Consider the following 23,530-nt stretch of genomic DNA (forward strand, 5'->3'; position numbering starts at 1 on the left):
TATCCCGGTTTCTGTAGCATGAAGCAACTAGGAGTATTTCTACTCTCAAAGAACACAGACTTTCATTAAAGTGGGCCGTTACTCTCGTTATTTGTTATTCTTCCAATAAAGCTTGTCCAATTTCGATCTAGCCGCTTTTGCAGGAAACGGAGGTTTTCATGGCTCCTTGTCTTGTAAGCGAGCTAGGCGACTGTCAGCTCTTCTGTAAAGGCCGGTCCTCAATTGCGACGCAAGATTAAGCATAAACATAAGCAGAAAGAAGCTCATACGCTAGTGAGGACAGCCACGACATAAGTATAAGCTTTCTTCTTATGCTTATGCTTATGTTTAGTGAGGGCACGTTGGCATAAGCATAAAGTGCTCGCTGATTGGCTGATAGTCTCACGCTTACGCTTGTGCCAACATGTCCTCACCGGACACAATGACGACATGGGCATAGGCATAACAAAAACGCAAGGTTTTGGTATTATGCTTATGCTTATGTCGTGGCCGTCCTCACTAGCGTATAAGCTTCTTTTATGCTTATGCTTGCGTCGCTGGTGAGGACCAGGCTTAATCGGTAGCTTGTCAATTCACATTTACATTCTCCTCCATTAAGTCGTGTTCTTCAAGGGAGAAACATACCCGAATGCTACGTTTTCATCGATATACGTTTAACACTATTCACTCATCATCTCTTTAGTTCAATACAATCTAAAACTACCATCCTAGGCGTAAAATTTTAAAGCTCCCAAGAATGGCCAAGAGTTTTGGTACGATTGTTACGATTTCAAATGAAGGAAATGAAATGAATAAGAGAAGCGGATTTGAAGTAAAAACTGATGAATGGACACAACGTACAGAGTGATTTCGTGCTTGGTTGAGTTAATTTGCCAATTCTTTTTTCCCCCATTTTATTCATTTTCTTCTCCAACTTTTATCCAGTTTCATTAAAATTTTCCTATGTCGCTCCCTAATTTATCTAGGTATTTATGCCTTTCAAAGGGCCGAGTTTTCGCTTAGATGAACAGCAAGCATACAAGACAAGTCGCGACGCTTTTTCGAAATAAGGGCTTTAATTTTATTTACAAATTATACGAAGGCTAATAAGCACACAAACGTTGTGAAAAGTGCACACATTTATTGGTACACAAGCACGTTTGGACAAATATATATGCATTGTAAGAATGTGCGCTTTATACAGTACCTCTTGACTGAAGACGTTCAAAAAAACTCTAAAACTAAAATTCCTTGGAGTGTTGTTCCTCTCTGACTTTTGTCGAGGGATCGATCCCTCATAAGCTGATATTTGTCAGCTAAACAGCTATACAAATTAATTATATAATAATGGTACGAATGGTAGAAAATTTCGTCATCTTGATTCTCGCGGCGATAAAACTACATATAAAGTTTGCTCCATAAAGTACATTTCATCTCTTCTCTCTCCTTACTTTAAAATTCTCTTCTTTTTTTCCCCGTCGGGTTTTTTTTTCTTTTTTTATTATAAATTTTCGACATATTTGGTCAACTGATCTTGTGGCGTCAGCGGTGAATCTTCCTGACCAATTGACAGGTCCGGGTCCGTAGGAGTCTGGATCGGGGGAAGCGTCATTCGCGCACTAAACAATGGTTTGTCCATTAGCTGATTGTCCATTTGAGGCGTGGAGGCTTGGTGAGGGGACGGCGTGGGCCGAGGAGACGTTAGTGAAGTTTGTTGTGGACGTGGGGACATGGTAGGCTGCTGCCGAGGCGATGCTCCTGCTGGATGAGGCTGAGGAGACATGACTGGTCGAGGTGACTGCGATGGGTGTATAACTTGTTGCGGTGACATGGGGTTCGCGGATTGTGGGGACATCAGATGTGACGGGAACTGCGCTTGTTTCGGTTGGAAGTGTTGCGGTATCGACGCCTGCGGTTGGCCATTATGCGGATGCATCATTGCCGCTTGTGAATTGGTCATTTGATTCTGTACTTGGCTTCTCCTCATTGCATTCATTTGTGAAAAGGGAGGAAGTTGAGGTTGTTGGAACATGTTTTGCTGTTGTTGCTGTTGTTGTTGTTGCTGTTGCTGTTGCTGTTGTTGTTGTTGTTGTTGTTGTTGTTGGTGCTGCTGTTGAAGAAGTCTTAACCACTGTTGTTGTTGCTGCTGACTAACGCTGGCCTGTGAAGCAATTGGCATTTGTTGTATCGGATTCTGCATCGCATGCTGCATATTCTGCGGCACAGCATTAGGCATACCTTGATGCATTCCTTGTTGCATGGGATTTTGCATTCCCTGCTGTATACCCGGCATTCCCTGTGCCATACTCTGTTGCATTGCCTGTTGCTGCATGCCAGCCTGCATGTTGTGCGGCATGTTCTGTTGCATGTTTGGTTGCATAGTTTGTGGCATTCCTTGTTGCATCGCTTGTTGCATTCCTGGAGGCATGCCTTGCTGTTGTTGTTGCTGCTGCTGCTGCTGTTGTGCTTGTTGTTGTTGTCTCTGTTTGATAAATGCTGTCATCAGTTGTGGATGTTGTTTAAGTATACTCAAAACTTTAGCCTGTTGCTGAGGGCTATTTGGAGACTTCAGCGTATACAACAACTGCTGCAGGGAAGCCGGTACAGCCATATTGGGACGATTCTGTTGATGTCCAACTGGTAAACCTTGTTGCTGTCCACCCGGCATTTGAGGAAATTGTTGTTGCCCTGCATTCATCATAGCATTAGGGTGGTTCATCTGTTGTTGCTGCTGCTGCTGCTGTTTAGTGTACCACTCCAATGCAGCAGGATTGTTCGGCTGAACTGGTGCCCCAGATGAAGGTTGCATTTGCTGTGGCATGGTTTGCTGCATAGGTTGAGGCATGCTCTGTGGAGGCATTCCCTGTGGTAAGTTCTGTCCCATGCCCTGCTGTAGAAGAGCAGGATTCTGCTGTCTCATCATACCAGGGGGTGCCATGGGACCAGGAGGAGCTGCCATGTTGGGCGGCTGCGGCTGTTGGAAAACTTGTTGAGGATGTGGCATATTCCGGGCTGGCAAACCCATTGGCACACTGCCACCCACAGCTTGCATAGTAGCAGCCTGCGCAATTTTTTGTGCCGCTTCTACTGCACGTGGAGGGGGCCCACTCATGACAGGTTTCTGAGGCATAACAGGTGGCTGGTAAGGAGGTGGCTGCTGCTGAGGGGGTTGTAAAGCTGGGTGAGCCTGTCCAATTGCCCCAGGACCAGCCATGCTCGGTTGCATTGCCTGATTTGGCATCTGAGGTGGAGCCTGCATTCCCTGACGCTGCATTGTAGCCATACGACGACGAAGGGTTTGAGACTGAGCAAATCTTTGCTGCGTTTGTTGTTGTCTGAGCTTGAGTTTTATATGCCGACAGAATGGCACGACACACTCCCTTTCTAGACAATGCTTGGCATGATAACAACAAAGGTGAATTAATTCCTGACAAATACGGCATCCTCCGCCAGTTTTTCGCTTGCAAGTTTTTGTGTGCTCCACAACGCGTTTCATTTTGGCACAGCTTAAGTGCTGGCAGTTGATCTCCCGGCAGTGGGTGGCATGTACCAAGCTCTGTATGCACCGCTGGATCTTTAATCGTCGTTCCTCTTGTGCACTGAGCTGAGGCCGTTCCTTTTCTCCTTCTTGTCCTTGCTGTTGATCAAGATCATCCAAACCAAGACCCAATTTCTCCATGCTATGTTCATGACCTTTCTCGTTGTAGCAAGGTACGCAGAGATCGTAGTCCTGTAAACAGAAACAAAATTGCCAGTTATTTACAGTAAGTTATTTTTGTCAGTATAGGAATGGATAGAAAAAAGTACAATAGACCTTTCCCGCATTCCAGCAAACAATAACACCGAGTCTAGGTCAGGGTGGACAAAAATACAGCAATTGTACGAAAATGTCCATCCCAACCTCGCTCTGGTGCTATTGTTCGAACGTACTAAAGTGAAATACGGGAAAGGTCTACAGCAGACCCTTTCTATATCTAACTCGCCCGCGGAAACCCTTCTCGCATGTACCAATAAGAAAGAACAGATATTAACAAACAGTTTGTGACGGAACGACGACGGTTGAGTTGCTCGTCTAAAAACGAATCTTTCTTGAATAACTTTTCTTAGTATTCCACTGATAACTAACCTCAACGCAGACGTTCTCAGTAAGGACGAAAGACTGAATGACGAACTCAGAGTGTCTGAGTAAGAGACTAACCGAAAATCTTTTTCTTGTAGTCTCGTCTGTCCAGATCCTATTTTGTCTCGAGTTCGTCGAGATCGCAAGTGAAAGTATTCCCTGCAGGGGATTTGAAAAAGCCCGAACGCAAGAGGGTGGCCCTGGAAAAGGATAAAATTAGCGCCTGCTTCGCGGCGGCTCTCGCACGCTTGAAAAAAAATAACTCGCAGCAAAAAAAAATGTCTCTGGACAGACTACTTCAAGTCGTACTCTGATCTAAAGGTCCGTAATAAACATACTACTGATTCTTCCAATTCGTTCACATCCTTACATATTTCTTATATACACAAGTAGTAACACTATCGTTTGTCATGTTGTAATACCAATGGGATGTAACGCTTTGGCCAGTTCTTATACAGAAACTGACTAAATTTTCAACGTTCCGCGGTATAGACTGAATAACAAATCACGAATGTAGAGAGGCAAATATATCAAAATGAGAAGGTTTGTTTTAACTCACGACACACGTTAACTTTATACAAGGTCTTCGCTGTGATGGTCAGGAAAAAACGTTATTGGAAAGTCTGACCGTCCTGAATGGGAAGGCAATAGGTTTCATATTAACGACCACACTAAACAACGATGACTTGTATACCTCGCATTCATTGCAGTGGTATCGCGTTTCCACGTGTCTCTTACAGATGTTGCAGCTGTAAACAAACCGATCCCCGCCTTGATTGTGAAGCTCGACCAACATGGCCATCGTGGAAAACTTGGCTCGCCTCAGAGATGAGAATTCGTAGTGCTTCTCGCGGGCAAGGGTCAAGAAAGCATCCCGGCCATCCATGATGTCGCAGTTCATGAGGGAATCTGGATCACTCGTTTCAGGCGTCTTACGGCCATTCAATCGAATAACGAAGAAGACCTGTGTGGGTAAGGGAAAGTTTAAGACTCCTCTTCTCCTAAGATAACGTCAAACGGCAAACAGCAAAAATGACACTTTTGCCGTCTGTCTTCAGCTGTCTGTACAGTAGAGTGAAAACAATTGTATTTGCGGTGAATAGTAGGAGGCATATTTCTATTTTTGTGTGATTTAGTTAAGGATTAGAGGAAAAGAACACAAATTCAGGGGTAATCTTTGCCGTTTGCCGTTTACCGTAAACGTGATGCTTAAAGTCTCTATTTTCACATGGGAAAACGAAGATTTTTTGGACCGTAAAAACACGATGTGTTAAGCCACTATTTCAAGTAAAGAGACCTTCAATTAGAAGGAAAGTTCCAAATAACGCTTTACTATGACTCGTAAGAGGTGAGAAGTGAATAAACCTAAAAGATATTAGATGGTTAGATTGTGGAAGACTAAAACTTGATGATGAGCGACGAACTTAAAAATTTAAACCAAGTTTCTCCTGTTGTGCATTTGTAACGTCGCTCATTCGTGCGACAAATGTTTAAGCTTCAGCCTTTTTTCTTACTTATAAAAGATAAAATACATAAAATGCGTGACAGAGAAACCGAAATGCAGCTTATGCTACGCGGCAAGCAAGATATATAAAGTGTTACCTCTCTGTGTTTCTCCATGGTGTTGTACAATCTCTGTGACAAGTCGCACAGACCCGTCACAGGACCGTTTGTCTTCTTGGGGTTCTTTCTGTTGTTTGCTTTACTCTTTGTGCCTTTTTTGTTGTTACTTCGCTTGTTGTTTCCTTTATTCTTACTGCCTGGTTTACCCTACAAGAACAAAAATCTCTTTCAGACGTTTTCGCTTACTCTTCGCAAAGATGTACTATCCACGTGACAAGTTCATATCATAATAAGGGAAGGAAGCTTAACTGCAAGCCCTTTCTGGACTAAGTGCAAACATAATTAATAGAGGAAATGGCTAAGAAACCCAGTAGAGATCAAAGAAACAAACAAACAGGCTAAGATTTAGATTGGAAGGTCCTGAAGCCTGCACATATTCTCATCTATGCTCATTCACTTTGCATGAATTACATAATTGCAATGCTTCTATTGGTTAGTTGCATAAGCACAAATAACCAGCTTTTGAATTTTGCCAGGTTTTGTGCATGTGTAGGGTCACCCCCTAAAATAGCCAACAAAAACATACAAAAAAGAATTTTGCCAGGTTTCATAACCATTTCCGTCTATTAACTATGATGCAAACTATGGCGTCCTCTTACTGTCTGGAATGCAGTTCGTAAAACACCTGGTGGTATATCAGTCCCCCAGCAGAAGATTTCTCATTACCATTCTCCCTTTGCTTCACAATGTATTGACATAGCAACGAGAGGTTAATTGTCGACTGCTACTGCAAAATCAAATATTGGCTCATAGTTTCTTTTGCTTAATCGCATAGCAGAACAGTGATAAAATAACACAATTTTACAAAAAACACGCGATTTTAATTCGCTCTATTGTCTCATACCTCTTTGCTGGCAGTCTCAGCAGCTGCTGCTGCTAAAGCAGTTTTCCTCTCCTCCTCTTCCTGATCAAGCTCTTTGATGCTGTCTTCCAATGCATTTGGCCAAAAATCGCCATCAAAGTAGGGCAACTCTTTGGCTGTTGTTAAACCATCATCGTTGGCTTGCTTGAGGATATCCTATGATAGAAATGACAAAACGCTTAAATAAAGAAGGTCACCTGACAATCCTCTGGAGGTTAAGAAATTTATTTTTATTGGTACCGTCTTTGTTGGTAGCAGATGGCTACGCAATGAAGTTACTTCATTGGCTAGTTCTTGTGGCTAGCCAAACTTCGACACGTTCATAAAGTTTTTGATTGACTGACTGACTGACTGACCGACTGACCCACTGACCGACTGACTGACTGACTGACTGACCGACTGACCGACTGACCAGCTGACCGGCTGACCGGCTGACCGGCTGACCGACTGGCCGACTGGCCGACTGACCAACTTACTTCATGACTCATTGATTGATTAATTGGTTACTCTACCTTGTATTCAATGACAACACGATCTCTGACGGCCTTGTCAAGCATCTTCTTGTACCAATCGACCAGTCGCTTGTGTTTGGGAATCTTCTGTTCCACAGGGTGACAATGAAAAATGTAGTCATCTCCCTCACTTGGAGGACACGCCCATATATGAGCAATTTGATACCTGAAAAACACTGAACTGGATTAGCCTTTAACCGTGAGAAACTCACAAATTATAAACCCATTTATCCAAAGTCCTGATCAGCGAACTCTTTCTTCTTACAATTTCCGTAATAGCAGCAAAACAAAAGAAGTTACAAAAATAGTTATAGAACACCTAGGAAGTATTTTCAAAGGTACTAGAGCCAACATAAATAAACAGTTTTCTTTTTAAGCCAACAGCTTGAGCTGCTTGAAATAAATCCTTTCTTTTATTTCTCAAAACCATTTTCTTGACTTAGCATCATTGAAACATTCCACCAAATTTATTTGAGTCAACCAATTTTTCACAGTTTCGATAGTGGCAAACTTATCCATAAAACCTGAACTGTATTTTGCAACAATAAAAACGTTCCAATACCCTAGATGGCCAACATGTTCTAAGTAACCAATGAGGATTTCGTGGTAGACAGATGTACGTAGATGACGAGGTTGAAAGAAGTGAACACTGTCCAAGTAAGAGATATAGACACGGCGTGTGTTGGGCAGGGAACACTCAGAGCCATATTCCTGGACATGCATGCCAAAGAAACAAACGTCCACTCCGTCAATTTCTTCAAAGGCAAACATGGCTTTGGCACGGTATGGAAATGATCCAGGGAACTTTTCCTCGTCGTATCTAACAAACCAAAGAAGAATGACAGGTTACAGTGGATAAACAGTACTCTGACAAGAACTTTACTTTGTACGATAATACTAATAACATTGCCTCAATGCAACTGATGATAGACAAGTGATATACAAAAGAAGATAGAGAGCAAGTAAACATCACTCATAATAACTTACTTTTACCTAAACCTTATCACTTGCCGAGTACTGTGATTACTCATAAGAAAACTTTAAACTTTTAAATAGATTTTCAACGTTTTGATGTAGCACTTATTTCATAAGATTTCGGATGGAGACATGACAATTCTACTTTGGTCCAAAAGAGATAGCAACAGCAACACAACACAACACAAAGGATGAGCTCAAAACCCTGAGCTCACAGTGGAGAGTCCAACACTCAAATCACTGGGCCATTTCACCCCGCAATAAATTAGGTCAATGACTGAGCATGAGGTCAAAATGGCTGGATATTGGCCAAGTTTGAGGTGCATAAACTCGCAAAAAAAAAAAAAAAAAAACGAACAAGGCCAATATCCAGCCATCTTGACCAAACAATCTTGGTCAATAAAGAATTCATTATATGGCTTTTGGGGAAAATTTTTCTTGCAGGACACAGTGGATAGTCCTGAGCAGGTAAGATAGTGCCACCTTGCCCACTCGGGTAGCCAATCACAGTGCAGGATTTGGTTCATCTTGCCCACTCACGCACCTAGCCATACAATAAAAGAAATGATTAACCATATGCAACAAACCTTGCTCTCATTCCAGGCTTAACCTCCACTTGCTTGTCAACAGAGGACACAACTCGTATAGTCACATTTCCTGGACAGTTTTCTTTAAGTAAGTAGTTGTTGACTCTTTTTTCAATCAGATCACCGAGTCTGTTTGTTGGAAGTTCTACAATAACAAACAGAGATTGTGTTTAAAATGATTAATGACATTCAAAATAATGGCAAAAAGTCCAGTTATCAAACACCTATAGAGTGTATGCAATCACGTGTCCAGCACCCATGCAAATTTGTTGGAACAAAAGAAAGTGTTTACATAAGAAAAGAGTTGAACTCCCACAGGATTGGTTTGGTACACCAACATGGCCACCGTTTCATTGTTTTGGAACACCAATGGCTGCCGTGACGTCATATGCATATGCATATGCATATGCTCTCTATCATGTGCATATGCTCTATAGACCATTAGGACTTCACTTACTCTTTGCGGTAAACCTGTTTTCCTTCCTCTTCACTCCCCGCTTTTGCAAACAATTATCACATTGATATCTGAAAAAAAAAAAAATGAACAACCCATTTAAACAAAGTTCACAGGGTCCTTCCAGTCAAATAATCAGAAATATTAAACATCACAAAACATTAAAACCTCTACAAGCACAACAATCTTTAGCTGGGTTACCCCAGCATGTTAGGACCTTTAAGAAAATCTAGAGAGCAAATTATAGCTCACCCATTTGGCCAAATGTACTCATGGTGGCGAACACAGATTTGATGTACCTTTCTGCCACAGTCAATACAATCCACAAATCTGCACCAAAGAAACGAAAAAGAAGTAACAGATGTCACAAAATATACAGGAACTGCAATTCAAGCAATGAAGGAAAAAGGAAGAAGCTCAGATATTAATCACGGCACTTACGGCTCCATGTCAAGATGATCATTCTTGTTCTTCGAAAAGTTGTTTTTAGGCACAGAGCTGCAACAGTGAAAGAATAAAACACTTTCAAAGGTATGTCTTACTCTCCCCTCACCTAAGTTAAAGTATGACATATATTTCTTTTTCATCAACGTGGTCTTTGTCTTCGAACGTGGTTAAAAGCAAATGGCAAATGAATCAATAACTTATACGGAATCCTGGAATGAAAAATCTCAAAATTCATGAGGCATTCCATGTGGGATAGCTAGACATTCAAAGGCAACACACAGGAAAGAAAATGCTATTAAGTTGTTACTGCAGTTAAGAACAGACTTATGAATTGTAAGTCTTGTCTACAATAGTGGCCATCACAGCAGATGACCTTTGAGTGGGAAAAGAATTACTGAGCCACCAGAAAAACGTTCACCATTGAGGGGAGATATGAGTGAGATATCAAAGGAATAAGCAATTTTCAAGTTGCCGTTTGCCTCTTTTTTCAGAACGAGTCCTGGTGCAAAACTTTTCATGTGAAAATGAGATTGATTTGCATAAGAATGAACCTGTTTGGGGAACACATTTTCATATGAATGGTTTCACACGGAGACTTGTTTTGACACAGACGGAGGCAATAGCCAACTACGAAGTGGCCTATTGATATAGCACTCTATCAGTCTTCTCTATGCCGCATACATCATAAAAAGTGCCCTGCCTTTTAAATAACGAAGCGCGCGAAGTCTAAAGATAAAATGCAAATTATTGGCACCCCGTGAGAGTCTGACAACAAAAGGGTGTTCTGAGAGAAATATGAGGAAAATGAACGCCAAACTTTCGTTTTAAAAATTGTTTTAAAAACACTTGCTGACGTGCTTGAAAAAGCTTCAAATCTTCCACCATTCCGTTTTGTTTGTCTGAGTTATAACATCACTAGTGCGCTTCGCTATTCAGCCTCCCACAAAATAAGTCTGATGACCGATTAAAACCTAGGAGTTAGTAAACATGGCAGTCCTAAACGATGTTTTACCTTTGTGGCAGGGTGGGGTCATCGCCAAGATTGACTGCATCACCTGGGATCTCATCAAAGCATCGTTCACAGTAGTGAAACCTGCACCAAACAACACACATTAATGACCGCAACACAACCAGGCTTTTAGCCAGATGGGTGTCCAGGCGTCACTTATTAAAGAAATTTTTTTATTTTTCATATATTGCCTTATAAATTGTTCATTTCAGCAGGCCCTGTAGCACATTTTGGATAGTGACTTTTCAAATTCTGGCTAAAAGCCTGACCACAACACTCACATCAACTCAGGCTGGTTGTCTGTTTAACTCTTTAACTATGAGTTTGAGGTTTCTAGTGGCTGATTGCCGGCAAACAGCAGAGCCCCAAGAAACCATTATTATTATTATTTTATTCTCCAGCTTCTTGTTGTCAGAGACCTTACTCCTTCCTGTCTGTAATCAGGTGAAGTTTGAAAAGTCACACTCCTTGTTTTGCTCTCATTTCAATATGCAAGTGTCTACTGTCACTTCCAAAACAACATACCGATTTTGATACGTCCAGTAGGTAGCATCTCTTGGAATTGTACACAAATGCTTTCCGTAACAACACAGCACTTGCGGATGAAATATATACTGAAAACACAACAATATGTGTATGAATTAGTCCCAAGGCAAAGCATAAACAAAAAAAAAGTGTTCACACACAAAAGCTACATATAATGTAACACAGAATTACCTTTCTTCCACAGCAGTATCCTAACTTTCTCATTACAGGATCAATTTCTAGTTCAAAAACCTCAGACAACTGTGAGATTAAAACATTTGGTGATAAATACATGTATACAACAATGCAAAACCAAAACCACACTAGTGATGTTTTTTTTTTCCCCCATAATTTTGCATTGAACTAATCCAGAACCAGTAACATAATAACTGGCAGAAAACGGAACAATTTCTGTAGCCCCAATAAACAAGCATCAACTACCTCTTACCTTTGTACAATATTTATAAACTCTTGAGGTCTTTCTATTATACAACCAAGCATTATTAAACATGAGCCAGACATCATCACAGTACTGCAAAAAGAAAGAGATAAATTAATTAACTTTTTATGTTTCACCTAGAAACTGCCAGCATTTTTTACATTAAGAGGAAAGGGTCTACCATTTATTGACAAAATAACTTTTTAATCAAACCGGGAAACCAACCTGTCTGCAAGTCAAAAAGCAACAACATTATTTCCTTTTAGAAGTTTTGACATTTCCAGAGTTTCCAGGATTTTTTCTATGAAAAGCTGGAACACAGAATGCGATGTAGTTCCTGTACATAACAGAGTTATGCTGAAGGGGGAGGGGGTTAAAGCCATACAAACCTCCCAGGGGTTACTGTACTGTCCAGCGTCCAGTTTTCGTTTAATCGTGGAGAGATCCATGGGATGTCTCACTATTTCAAAGTAATCCTGCAAAATGTGAAACAATCAGTCATGAAACTGCTTTATTACTATTCAACACAAAACGATTAACAGTGTACGGGTACTTTTTGTAAGAGACACAGTGTATATATACATACAAGCTGTCTCACTGATTTAAACTCACCAAACAACCAAGCAATTTTGGGTCCACAGGTTGCCTGAAGGGATGTGAATCCGGCTCTTGTTTATACAATTTCTCTAAAGTGGGCATAAGAGCTAGCCGTAACTCCTCCGGGAGGAAAACTGAAAGAGTTGCAAACAAGAACCGTCAATAACGCAGCAGATATTCCCCCATAGACATGACTTGAAGCTTGTCCATTTTCCGCTACTTTTGATAAACTTGTTTCATTGCTTGAGGTTAATTAAATAAGGAGACAAAGAGGGTCTTGCGAATTATGCTCCCTCAGTTTGCATTTAAGTAAACAGCTGTGACACTGCTTTTAATGGGCTGGTGGACACTGCAGCAAGCAACATTTTAATGTAACTTTACATTTGAAGAAGCTTTTGCACTCAGTTGTGATAACTATAATTTTTATGATAAGCAGATGTATAATAAAAAAATTCCTCCCACAAGCTAGTAATAAAACAATAATACAAATATGCAGTAACATATCCCAAGGAGAGGCTCTTTGTCCACTGTTTCCAGATTGAATCGGAATTTTGAAGTGTTGGTTTTTGTGGAGGGAGGAAAACCAGAGAACCTCAGAGAAATGCAAGAACTAACAACAACCTCAAGCAACCTATGATGCCTGATCCAGGATTCGACCTTGTATGGCAGTTCTCACCTTTCTTTAGTGGATATCTTGTTGTGCCTGGCGCAGGTATTGAGGATGATGATGATGTTAAGGAGGAGCCAGAGGGAGGTGCTACAGGCTGCGTTGAACATGATGCTGCCGTTGGTTGAGGTTCTTGTTTTATCTGAGGTGTGGCGGAAGTGCTCTGCACTGGAGAAGGTGTTGGTACAGAGCCAGAGGAACTATCTGGAATCTGAATTACCAAAATAAACACCAAGTTATTCACTGATGTTCAGCCTTACCTTCAAGCCTTGAGGCTCAACTGGCCAGACCTTACATTGAATATCTATAGCATTAATTAAACTTAGCTAGAACTACTACTACACCTCCTGGGTGGGACCACAACCAAACTTAAAATAAATGACAGACTGCATGTACCAATCGGCCAATCAACCACATATGGGTTACCCCCAACAAATTTATTACACCCACTATTTGCCATTCCAGCATGTTGGGAGCAAACTCTTCTTTCAAAAAAAACAAACAAACAAACAAGTCGTTTCCACCAGCTACTGATTTTAACCTAATTGTTACTAGGACCTACAAGGACAACATACCTGTCCTGTCTGAGGTTGTGCAGGTGGAGGAGTTGAAGGCTCAGTCTTGATATTTAACTGAGATTGAATATTAGGTTTATTCTCAGTTGCAGATACATATCCACTTGAATTCGACTGATCCCCTTGTGACGCAGGTGACTGTGCCTGAGTAGTATTTGTCACTGAGAGATTTTTGCCACTTTCACGAGGCGGAGTTTTTCCTTGGGAACGAGGAGGTGTCATCATCTGTCCTGACGGAGACATCTGACCAGCTACTTGTTGTTTTGAAAGGGGAGCTACAGAAGGCTGTATTGGTTTTGCCTGCTGTGTAGAGGGTGCCTGAACTGACATTTGCTGAAGAGGTGACATCCTGCCTGGTAGAGGTGGTGAAGTCATGGGTGCTGCTTGTGATGAGGTGTTTTGAGGCTGTACAGAAGCAGGCTGGGTTACATCAAACTGTCTGCTGTGCTGCTGTGCAGCAGCAACCGCTGCAGCATGTGCCTGGGCTGCTGCTGCAGTAGGAATTTGAGAAGTGCCTAGTTCTCCATTGATTTGAGGAAAAGGAACTAAAACAAACAGAGGCAAAAAAAAAAAAAAAAACTTGCATTACAAAATAACTCACAAAAAACATCTGGCCAGTCATGGGAACTCATGAGACATGTTTTCTATGAAATCCTTACACAGGTAGCTGAATATGTACCATTTCTAAATTTACATGTGAATATAAGAAAGATCAATCATGTCTTAAGTCCTTAATTTGTAAAGCAACTTCATAGAAATAACATTGCTCTTACCCTGTGCTCCTCCAATGGTGCTCCGTAACTGTTGATGTAATCTCCTTTGCCGTTTTTCTTCTAGTTCCTTTTGAATTTTGTATATTTTCTCAGCTAATAGGTGATAATATTCCTCCTGAAATAAAAGAAATATTTTCAGAATTCCCTTTGAAAAAAAAATCTTCCACCACTTTTATTTCAGCTGATTGGCATACATGCTAGCTCTGAGACTTGTGCGGTTTATCATTTCCGTGATTGATATTTTTTATTTCTAGGTAACTTGCCTGACATTAGAAGCTAAATGTTCTTTGAAATAATAGGTTAGAAGTTTTGGCCATTTCTTTCATTTCTACAGCTACAGAGTAGTTTCATTTAGTTGCAAAATGTTACATTTTGTGACCTCTTACCTGAATCAAAGCAAAAACAGAAACAGACCCTCAAGGGTGTGCAGTAGACTGGAAATTAACTTTAAGCACATTTAGTGAAATTTGCAGCCCTTTGTAAAAAAGTTTTACATCTATAGGACCTTTAAAAATTACCTTCTTTAAATTTCACTTTCAAAAGGTCAAACATTTAGACATTCATAACACAACTTCTGCACATACCCTGCTGTTTGCTGTCTCATACATATCCCCTTCTACTTTTCTTGCATAGGAAACAAGGTTACCCATTCGCCGATCTCTAAGGGCAGCAGGATCATGTACTGGGGTCGGGAAGATTGCCGTGACCCTGCAAGACAAAATTTCAGTGTTTAACTTAAGGGTAGTTCATTGGCACAATTAAACGATTTTCTCCATTCCCTTTAAGACTGCAATTTCCTTTGAGTCTCAGTGATTCAAATAGCAAAGACAAATGCAGATTGTCTAAAGATCATCTCAACTCTCAGATTAAAAATGCTTCCATCTCAGTGAATACATGGCTGCAGTCTAAGGTTTGACAAAGTTAAAAGGTTTGTGGTCTCACAAGATGCATGTAAAATTTGAAAAGACATGACTGTCAAAGACAATTCCAAATATTTTGACAGTTAACCTTCACTGAACGATCAAAATGTTAAGAAAAATTTTCACCTTTCTTTCTCAGTTGTACTGTACCGATATTCCCAACACTTAAGCGAAACACTGAAATTGATAGAATGGATTTAACAAAATATTTCTTCAACATCTATTAAATATTCTGCCTCATAACTACTGTAAAATCATGAATTCAACTGAACATTACTTACAGTTTGTGTACAAGATGATTCCTGAGATCTGGTGTAACATGCTGATGCCATTCTTTAGGACCACGATTTCCATTTGCCGTTGTGCTACAAAGAGAAATATGTTTGTGGTTTTGATGACATACAGATAGAGAACATGCACCTCAGAAAACTAGTGTTTACCAAACCAGTGTTTACCAAACCAGTAAAACAGAAAACGCAGGTCATGGGATTATTCTAGAATGTGAAGATGTGACGACACTTTGTCACAAGGTATTTGATGATTGCCACCACTTAATAAGTATGGTTTGTTAAACACAATAACAACACACCAAACAAGCAGCCAAAACTAATCATAGACCAAAATTTAATGTGGCTGGCAACAGTTTTGCACATTTTTCAGCACCTATAATTTGATAACTCCATAGAAAATGGTATCAAAATAATGGCAAAACATGGGCAAATCAGTTATGGTGATTGTTTTGACATTATTGGTTACCATGGAAATGGTATGATCTGTTTAAGACAACCCAAGTTTTCAATTAAAGTTCTCAATACTCAAAAAAAAGATCAATGACAACCACTTGTTCATTATTGAATTGTAATCAGCTTGTCAAGATTCAACTCCTAACAAAAAAAAATTGTGGAATGGTTTTAAAAGTCACCTTAGTGTTTTGAAAAACTAAAGTGGCTCAGAAAACCCTTCCACTATTTTTTTAATTCAAATTCACAGACTTGAATAAATAAATCACTTAAAATAAAGCCTGAAAAGGAACAGCGCTTACCTTGTAGCAGTGGCTGATGTCTCACCAAATGATTTGCTATCTGCTTTACAAACAAATAGTACAAATGACAATGATTAAAATTAGAAAAAGATGTTTCATTGTTTTACTGTGCAGCTTTCAATTGCACACAAGCTCTGCATAATTAATGGTTTCATGTTTTACTGGCATCAATCATCTAACCGGGCATCTTGGGGAACAGAAGTTTACTTCAACAGGGTCTAAAGGTCACGTCTGTGAGTTACAATTGGTACGTTTTGTTCCACTTTGCTTCTTTTCTCAAAGTTTGTAGGTTGTCACTGGAATTATGATTGACAGCAGCCAAAAAAACAATCATAAGTTGGTTTGAACTTTAGAGTATTCGTGCTGTTGAAAAGTTGCTGTAAAGGGACTTAGAATAAGAAATTGAGTCCTGTGAAACTTTGTCTTTTGAGGAAGTTCAAATCTGATGAGTGCACACAAGAGTATTTTATGAGAATGTGCAAGGGTTTTATGGTCAAACAAGCCAGATAGCTTAACTATCATCAACTCTTGGTCCTGTCTGATCAGACCTTAAATCAACTGATTGTGGCATAGAGATCCTGCAACATTTCACAACACTGACCTGTTAGTGACATAGTAGGATCTGGCCTCAAGAGATTGTTTGTATTTGAACCTGAAAATTAAAAAAAAAATCATGCTTTAATACGTGTGCTATTTATACTTAACTACATGAAAATTTTCAAGAAAACAGGAAACAGTACATTATGCAGCTTTCAAAGGATACGAATCTGTGAAAATTTACTTCATTCAAGTGAAGTGATAAGTACTGACATTGTCATATATTATTGCACAGAAAAGAAGAACATTTGATTCTAGACTATCCATTGCTATGGTCAGAGCTCGAAAAAAATTTGAATTCGAGCTTGCCCTTTAGCCAAGCAACTCTCAAATGTTGCTTGTCAAATGCAACTGCATGTCCTTTTTGTTTCCTTTGTAATGACTTGATTGGCAAATGACTTTCTTGGTGTTCTATCTGTCAGGCAGGTGGACATGAAAAGTAACTTGCCCCACAGGAAAATCTACTTATCCTAGATGATTGGCACTTTTCGTGAGCCCTGTATATTCCCACTTTAATTTAGCGTTGCATGATATGTAAAGATCTAACCCTAAGACCACAAAGTCTGCGAATGATTTCTTACCAGGATATGGTCGCAGTCTTGGCTCCCCATTTGTTGCCAAAGTTATCCCAAGAGCTTCATATGCCCTTTCAAGGCCTGGCACATTACCTGGAACTGTCAAGGAACACAGGACTGGTTTTAGTTTCTTAACAGATGCTGTACACATACAACAATGTTACTTTGTTGGCCATGCATTAACAAGACCAAAGAAATAAGTAAAAAATAAGAACTTTGTATTGGTCAAAAGCCAGCTATAGGACATTCCTTGCAGAACAATACAAAGCGAATTTAAGTCGACACTCAATTCCAGATTCTTGCGAGTATAGAGTCTAAATTCACTTGCAATGCAACTCAGTTCTCTGTACTTGGTTCTCACAAGATGACAAGAATCATGGAACCAACCATTGTCAATTACTGATACTCAAATTACTTTTTGAGAGAATAATTTCTCATAGGATGAACAAAAGCAGTAAAAAAAGAAACAAAAAAAGAAAGCTAAGAAAGCTTTTGTTATGTCCAAACATAACTTCCGGACACATTCTGAATTATTTTAACGCATTTTCATCAATATAGTGTTCATTTACCAGTTTACTATTTTTATGAAAAAGTATAGTTTAATTACGATATTTTATCGCATTTATCAGTTTTACCAATTTTGAGTACATGTTTTTATATTTTTTTTCTATCATTTCCATGAAAATATCAAGCAATATGTATAGGTAATCATAGGGTTTCGAGTTAAATTTGGCATTGACTTGCACAAGTGAGTTTTTCAAAAAGCTAAAATTGTACGAGTCGCTTCAGCAAGTGCAATTTCAGCTTTTTGAAACACTCACAAGTGCAAATTAATTCCAAATTAATTTCAAATTGAACGAGAAACATGAAAAAATTTGTGGGGAGGAAGTCACAGAAGATCTTTCTTGAAGCCATTTTTTTCATTCAAGGAAAAATTGTTTCAAAGTTTCCGCACAAATTTTCATTATCATTTTATGTCATATCATTGGCATAGAAAATTTCCTATTGTCTTTCAGCCAATCATAACCCAGAATTACGATGTGTAATTTGCACTGGTGTACACTTTTTCCACTGGTGTTACACTTGAACTGCACTGCTCTCAGCCAATCAGAATCGAGTAATTTTTTCATGTATATTATTAGTTCTATTAAACTTCAATTAATTTCCAGTAACTGGTATAATCTGGACTACAAACTGATCAAGGGTAGACTGGTACAAAGCTAATTGAAAATGCTAGGTATGGCCCAAAAAAAAAATCAGTAGTAACACCTTACTTAATTACACTTAAATTATGTTATAAACTATGTATAAATTAAATGCATGTTTCATCCAAAATTCTGAAGTTTGGAAAGTAAATTACTTCAATATTTCTGATTCAGTACATTTTCAACTCCAGACTGCTCGACTGCTTGCAAGTGATCCAAATTAACCACTGGCAATGCAAAACTATGAAAGGATTTGCTTCCTTTTTACTGGCTACGACATACATGTAAAATTATGAAAGCCTGCATTGCTTGTCATAGCTTGATAAAACTATCACTTTTGTTACCGAAAATGTTAGGAGGATACATTTTATGTTATGTTAGTACTTCTGAAGGAATCAATCAATAGTCATTTTCCACAAAATTTAACTTCTAACTTAAATGTGCTTTTCCTTCAAAATTCCTATTTGTGTCTTAAATTTCAAGCACGATTCCGTTTTTCCATTCTCTCCATCTATTGCATCTAAATGTGTAAAGCCATGAAATACATGATCTAATTGGATATCAAACATTGCATTATTTGTCAGTAAAGATTTGGAATTCAACAGTATAAATTTGGCAATAAATGAGAGTTACTGAAAATTGAATGAAGTCATGCTTAACAATGGCTAACATATGGCTGAGCACAAAATTAAGATTTGTCCTAAAGTTTAAAGTTTCTATTCCTCAACAATTGCATCTGGACTCCTCAGGAAGCTTGTTACTGTATATCCAAAACCAAACATCTACACTGTGCACATTTTTGGACCAAATATAAGTTATTGTGCATATAATTAGACTTTCTTGAAAAACCAAACAAATTTGTGTCAAACATTTATTTGTGTGTGTAAAAAAATGATTCAGCTAAGTTTTCTGATCAAACTAAATTGATTACTCTAAATAATACCTCTATTTCTGTTATCAGATGCATGCTTAAGAGGAAGACAGACTGGACAATCCTGTCGCAGGCAATTTTTCCAGTGTGAAATTATCTGTCGTGACGAGGCACAATGCGCAACTGAAACAAAAACACAACATCATTCTTAACACAATAACATTGAACAAAGATATGTCTAGATACATGATAGCACTTAACAGAATAAATATTTTACCTTCAAGGTCCTTTTTTATGGGAATTCTGAAAACTAGTTCTATGACCTGAACAATAATAACTACATGGCAGAGGAATGAGGTCACAGGCATTGCTGTTGTTCTAGTTGTTTGTATGCTTTCCAGCTGACAAACAAAACACTGTCATTATTGAGATGTCAAATTTACAAATAACTCTAACATGGTCCTTAACAAGTGGGACACATACACATGATTGTACTACACTGACAGTAAATTCCAGAACTATACCAACTAGTGAAATCAAATGTTTTATGGTTTCAAATGATCTGAGTAATACTAAAATTCATTTTTAATGTTGTGTGGTCAATTTAATGGATAACCAAATGTTTTCTCATTTTCACCTATGGAGCGATTATTTTCAACATTAAATGCTCTTATATCAAACAATTCTACAAACCTTGACATGTTTTTCCAGCAGTACATGTTGTCATGTGATTGAGCACATTCTTCATAGTTCTACAATGAGGTAAGTTGCAAGGCTTCACTGCACCATTCTGGGCATTCTGTTCTCGACGCTGACATTTATGTGCATGAAGCAAAAGCACTAGTTGTTGTTGTATTAATCTCCGTTTCTCTGGGTCTGCTGTTGGAGGTTGAGCTAGTCCAGTGCCAGCCTAAAAGTGGAATAAGGGGCAAATGATTAAAAAAAATAGCCCCAAACAGAAACTGCCTTCACTGTTACTGTTACAATTTTATGATAATGGATTAATTAATTATGACTTATGAGGCTCTGTATTGATATTTCTGATGAATTCTCCATCATGACAATAAAATTATTTATGATAAAAAAGGAACAATCTCAATACTGCAGTGATCTCTTGAGATCAAAGTATTCACTGAATAAAGAGCCAATCTAGCTGCCAACTGAAGTACATGCCAAAAAGTCACAACCCCTAAAAACTCAGCATTTGCAAATGTCCCACGCAATAAAATCATGACACTTTCTTGAACAGAAAGGGGTATCCGAAGTAACAAAATTCAAGTAAAGACACAAGGACAAAACAATGTACACATCTCAAACAATAACAAAACTGAATGTGGAAATATAAATGGAAATAAACTTTGACATTACAGTAACCACAACAGTAAAATGTTGTTGGAAACATCCTTGTTTCATGTCTCCATGACTTAACTTTAGTTTACATTTTATTTTAATTGACTGGCTAAAAACAAAACTTCTAACTCATAAAAACTTAAACTTGTGACATCATTTCTACAGACATTTATTGTCTGTAAAAATGTTCTAGGCAGACAGAAATAAGTTTATTTGAAAAGACCAAACTGCTATAAAACTTCCCTCTGAAATACACCCATCAAGTATAGGTTAAAAACGAACACTTGAAGGAGAGCCCCCAGGAGTTCTTTTAAGCAAAATGTAACACCTAGTGGAAAACGTTCAGTAAAAAACCAAGAGAAATGTCCAATTCTAAAACATGAGGAGAACCTGTACGATTGTTCAATCTGTGTAGTTTGGAGATCATAAGTCAAATCGTAATCACAATACAGTGGTCAGATTTTCAAAAGTTAGAAATAGAAGAATTTCTGTTTACATGTGCAGTAAAATGATTTTATAAAACAGTTACCCAATAGCTACTGTTTATAATAGCTTCAAAGAGGACATTTGCGAGTTTACGTTGTACCATAACAATTGGACCCCAAAAAGATTCAAACTGTAGTAACACTTTCAAAGATATGACTGGTAACAGTCTCTTTCAATTAACAAAACAACCTGTCTAACCTATTTTTTCATCAATAAAAATCGTACAGTAACGAAGAGAAGGCATACGATGTAAAGACATAGCGAGGGTATGTTACTCTTATTAAAATACCAAGACACTACAACATGTGTGATGTTTAGGAATGACACATCAAACGTCGACGAAGAAGGAAAAAAATCACTGCACTACCTAAACAACGATAGTTTTTCATTTTCCGTACAGTTTTTTTAAGAAACACTTTTTCATTTTCACGAAAAATACTTGGTCCCTAGAACGAAAAAGAGTCGACTGAAGATGACTGGAAATAGGCAAAAGGAAAAGGACATCTACCGTTTGACAGCCATGAAATATCAATGCAGAAGCCAGTTACTACAGAGAACTACAAAAAAAAACAACTTACTTGGCCTAAAGAAACTCTGGATTGGTCTGGGCTTCCGTTCATACCAGGATGACCAACGAAATTATTCGCCAACTGTTCTTGCTGTAGTTGAGGAAGCGAATTTTGAAACGGATTGCTCCCGGAATTAGTTACGTTCATATTAGTTCGTGAAAATGTCGCTCCGCTGCCGTGCGGCGTATTCAAAGCGATCGATTGAGTCGCCGAGCTCGGTCCATTCATAGATGCCATCATTGCGTTGTTATTGGCAAGCATGTTCATATCAAGTGAATTGCCACTATACTGGGCTGCAACTTGCAGTCGTGCATCCCTTGCTTTACCTTGCAAAGCGGAGCTCATTGTTGACAACGGCAAAGAAGATGACGGGGCAGGACTCAAACCCACACTAACAAGATGGAGGTCACTAGAAGAAGTGAGCGGTGTTGCAGGAGTCGGAGTCCCGCTCGTACTCACTGGCATTTGAGGAGGCGATGACAAAGAATTGTTCACTGCCGGACTTTTAGCTGAAGTTAAAGTAGTCAACGATGGACTATTGGGGCTAGATACGCTAACTGTCGTAGAGATGGCACTGGAGTTTAGCGTAGAGCTCGCGCCACTTGACAGGGAAACATTCGATTGAAGAATCTGCTGCAAACTTGAGCTACCGCTCGCAACATCAGCTGATTCACCATTAGTTAGACCATCGGAATTGGGAATCATTCCGGGTCCACCGAGTTCATCGGGTAAACTGGCATCCAGGTCTTCCATAAACTTCCAATTGAACTCTTTAAAGGGAAGAAGGGAATTTAAATAAGTTCAAGGAACGGAAGATAAGCTCATATATACAGGAGGACTCACTATTACTGCAAACTCAAAGCGTACCTAAATAGAGACTAAAAATTCGTTAAGATTATATTTACCTGCATTGTCGGTTGGTGTGTCTGGGGCTCCTAATTTCGCTCGCTTATTCGGTGGCCCGTCTACCAGTTGCTCGGCCATTACTACTACAATACAAAAACCCACTACACGAAAACGACTTGTTGATCATACATAGTCATTGCCTTGAAAACGGCGAAGCGCCTTCGTCCCCTGAAAATAAATCCAATCACTAGATTCACAATCTGGCTGAATGACAGAATTTCACCGATGGATTGAAGGAACTACGAGCCGTACTACTACAAAATTTGCGCAGAAGTAAAAACAAAAATCATGGCCGCTCACCATTGTCGTACTCAGAGCATTATGATACACGAACCGCACAAAACAGCACAAGACGGCTTTAAGATCTTTTGAAAGTGACCTTCGACGAAGGAATTACCCCCACTCCTCCAGAAGAATCTGCTTTCCCCTGTCGTAAAGCTTCAACTACAAACGAAAACTTGAAGTAAAATAGCGTTCTGAAATGTTCCCTGTGTCAATGCCGTGAAGCGCAACAAGCGATGGTTCAACAGCGCGGGGGGGCCCAACCCCACCATAATGCATTGCAGCCGTCAAATGGTCATTAATATTTTAATTTATGACCACAATATAAGGGACCTGGAGCCGAAGAAAACAATAGATTGCCTCGCTTTCGCGCTTTTACTGCTTCCTCCTTCAACTAGACCGGAAGAGTTACATCACTCTGGTAGCCCACTCACTTCGTGCTCTATTTGGTGTAAAACGCAGTTAAAATTTTCTGTCAGGGAAAAAGCAGTTTTCAAAAATCTTCTCATGTGTTCCCTGGTCGCAATGTTTCTTTTGCGATATGACAAAGCGAGTTTTACAGACTCCATTTTCTTCCGAAAAA

The 23,530-nt window shown here is 39.2% G+C and overlaps 1 protein-coding gene across 2 annotated transcripts; it reads right to left on the reverse strand.

Annotated features, from left to right (window-relative positions):
- Positions 1-1,038: 1,038 nt before the first annotated feature.
- On the reverse strand, positions 1,039-23,228 carry LOC145498287 (histone lysine acetyltransferase CREBBP-like). Of its 2 annotated transcripts, XM_081478188.1 has the most exons (29): positions 22,966-23,228; positions 22,665-22,833; positions 21,769-22,529; positions 20,048-20,264; positions 19,427-19,537; positions 17,285-17,377; positions 16,708-16,758; positions 16,107-16,146; positions 15,346-15,429; positions 14,729-14,852; positions 14,145-14,259; positions 13,372-13,916; positions 12,806-13,007; positions 12,145-12,263; positions 11,922-12,008; positions 11,542-11,625; positions 11,286-11,354; positions 11,094-11,182; positions 10,572-10,652; positions 9,554-9,610; positions 9,365-9,442; positions 9,116-9,183; positions 8,659-8,803; positions 7,659-7,916; positions 7,097-7,262; positions 6,567-6,740; positions 5,702-5,869; positions 4,794-5,063; positions 1,039-3,709 (listed from the first exon to the last, which is right to left on the reverse strand). In XM_081478188.1, the coding sequence occupies exons 2-29, from the start codon at positions 22,741-22,743 to the stop codon at positions 1,481-1,483; spliced, it is 6,564 nt and encodes a 2,187-aa protein (XP_081334314.1). In that variant the 5' UTR covers positions 22,744-22,833; positions 22,966-23,228; the 3' UTR covers positions 1,039-1,480. The 2 variants fall into 2 exon arrangements, with proteins under 2 accessions (XP_081334314.1, XP_081334316.1); XM_081478190.1 differs by lacking the exons at positions 21,769-22,529; positions 22,665-22,833 and having other exon boundaries at positions 22,966-23,224.
- Positions 23,229-23,530: the final 302 nt, after the last annotated feature.

This window comes from Orbicella franksi, chromosome 9, assembly GCF_964199315.1.
Source record: "Orbicella franksi chromosome 9, jaOrbFran1.1, whole genome shotgun sequence".
NCBI lineage: Eukaryota > Metazoa > Cnidaria > Anthozoa > Scleractinia > Merulinidae > Orbicella > Orbicella franksi.

Coding starts and splice junctions, on each gene's coding strand:
- LOC145498287 (XM_081478188.1), bottom strand. CDS start 22,743: ATGGCCGAGCAACTGGTAGACGGGCCACCGAATAAGCGAGCGAAATTA. Junction 13,008..13,371: donor CACAACCTCAGACAGGACAG/GTATGTTGTCCT, acceptor TTGGTAATTCAG/ATTCCAGATAGTTCCTCTGG. Junction 12,009..12,144: donor CAAAATTGCTTGGTTGTTTG/GTGAGTTTAAAT, acceptor CACATTTTGCAG/GATTACTTTGAAATAGTGAG.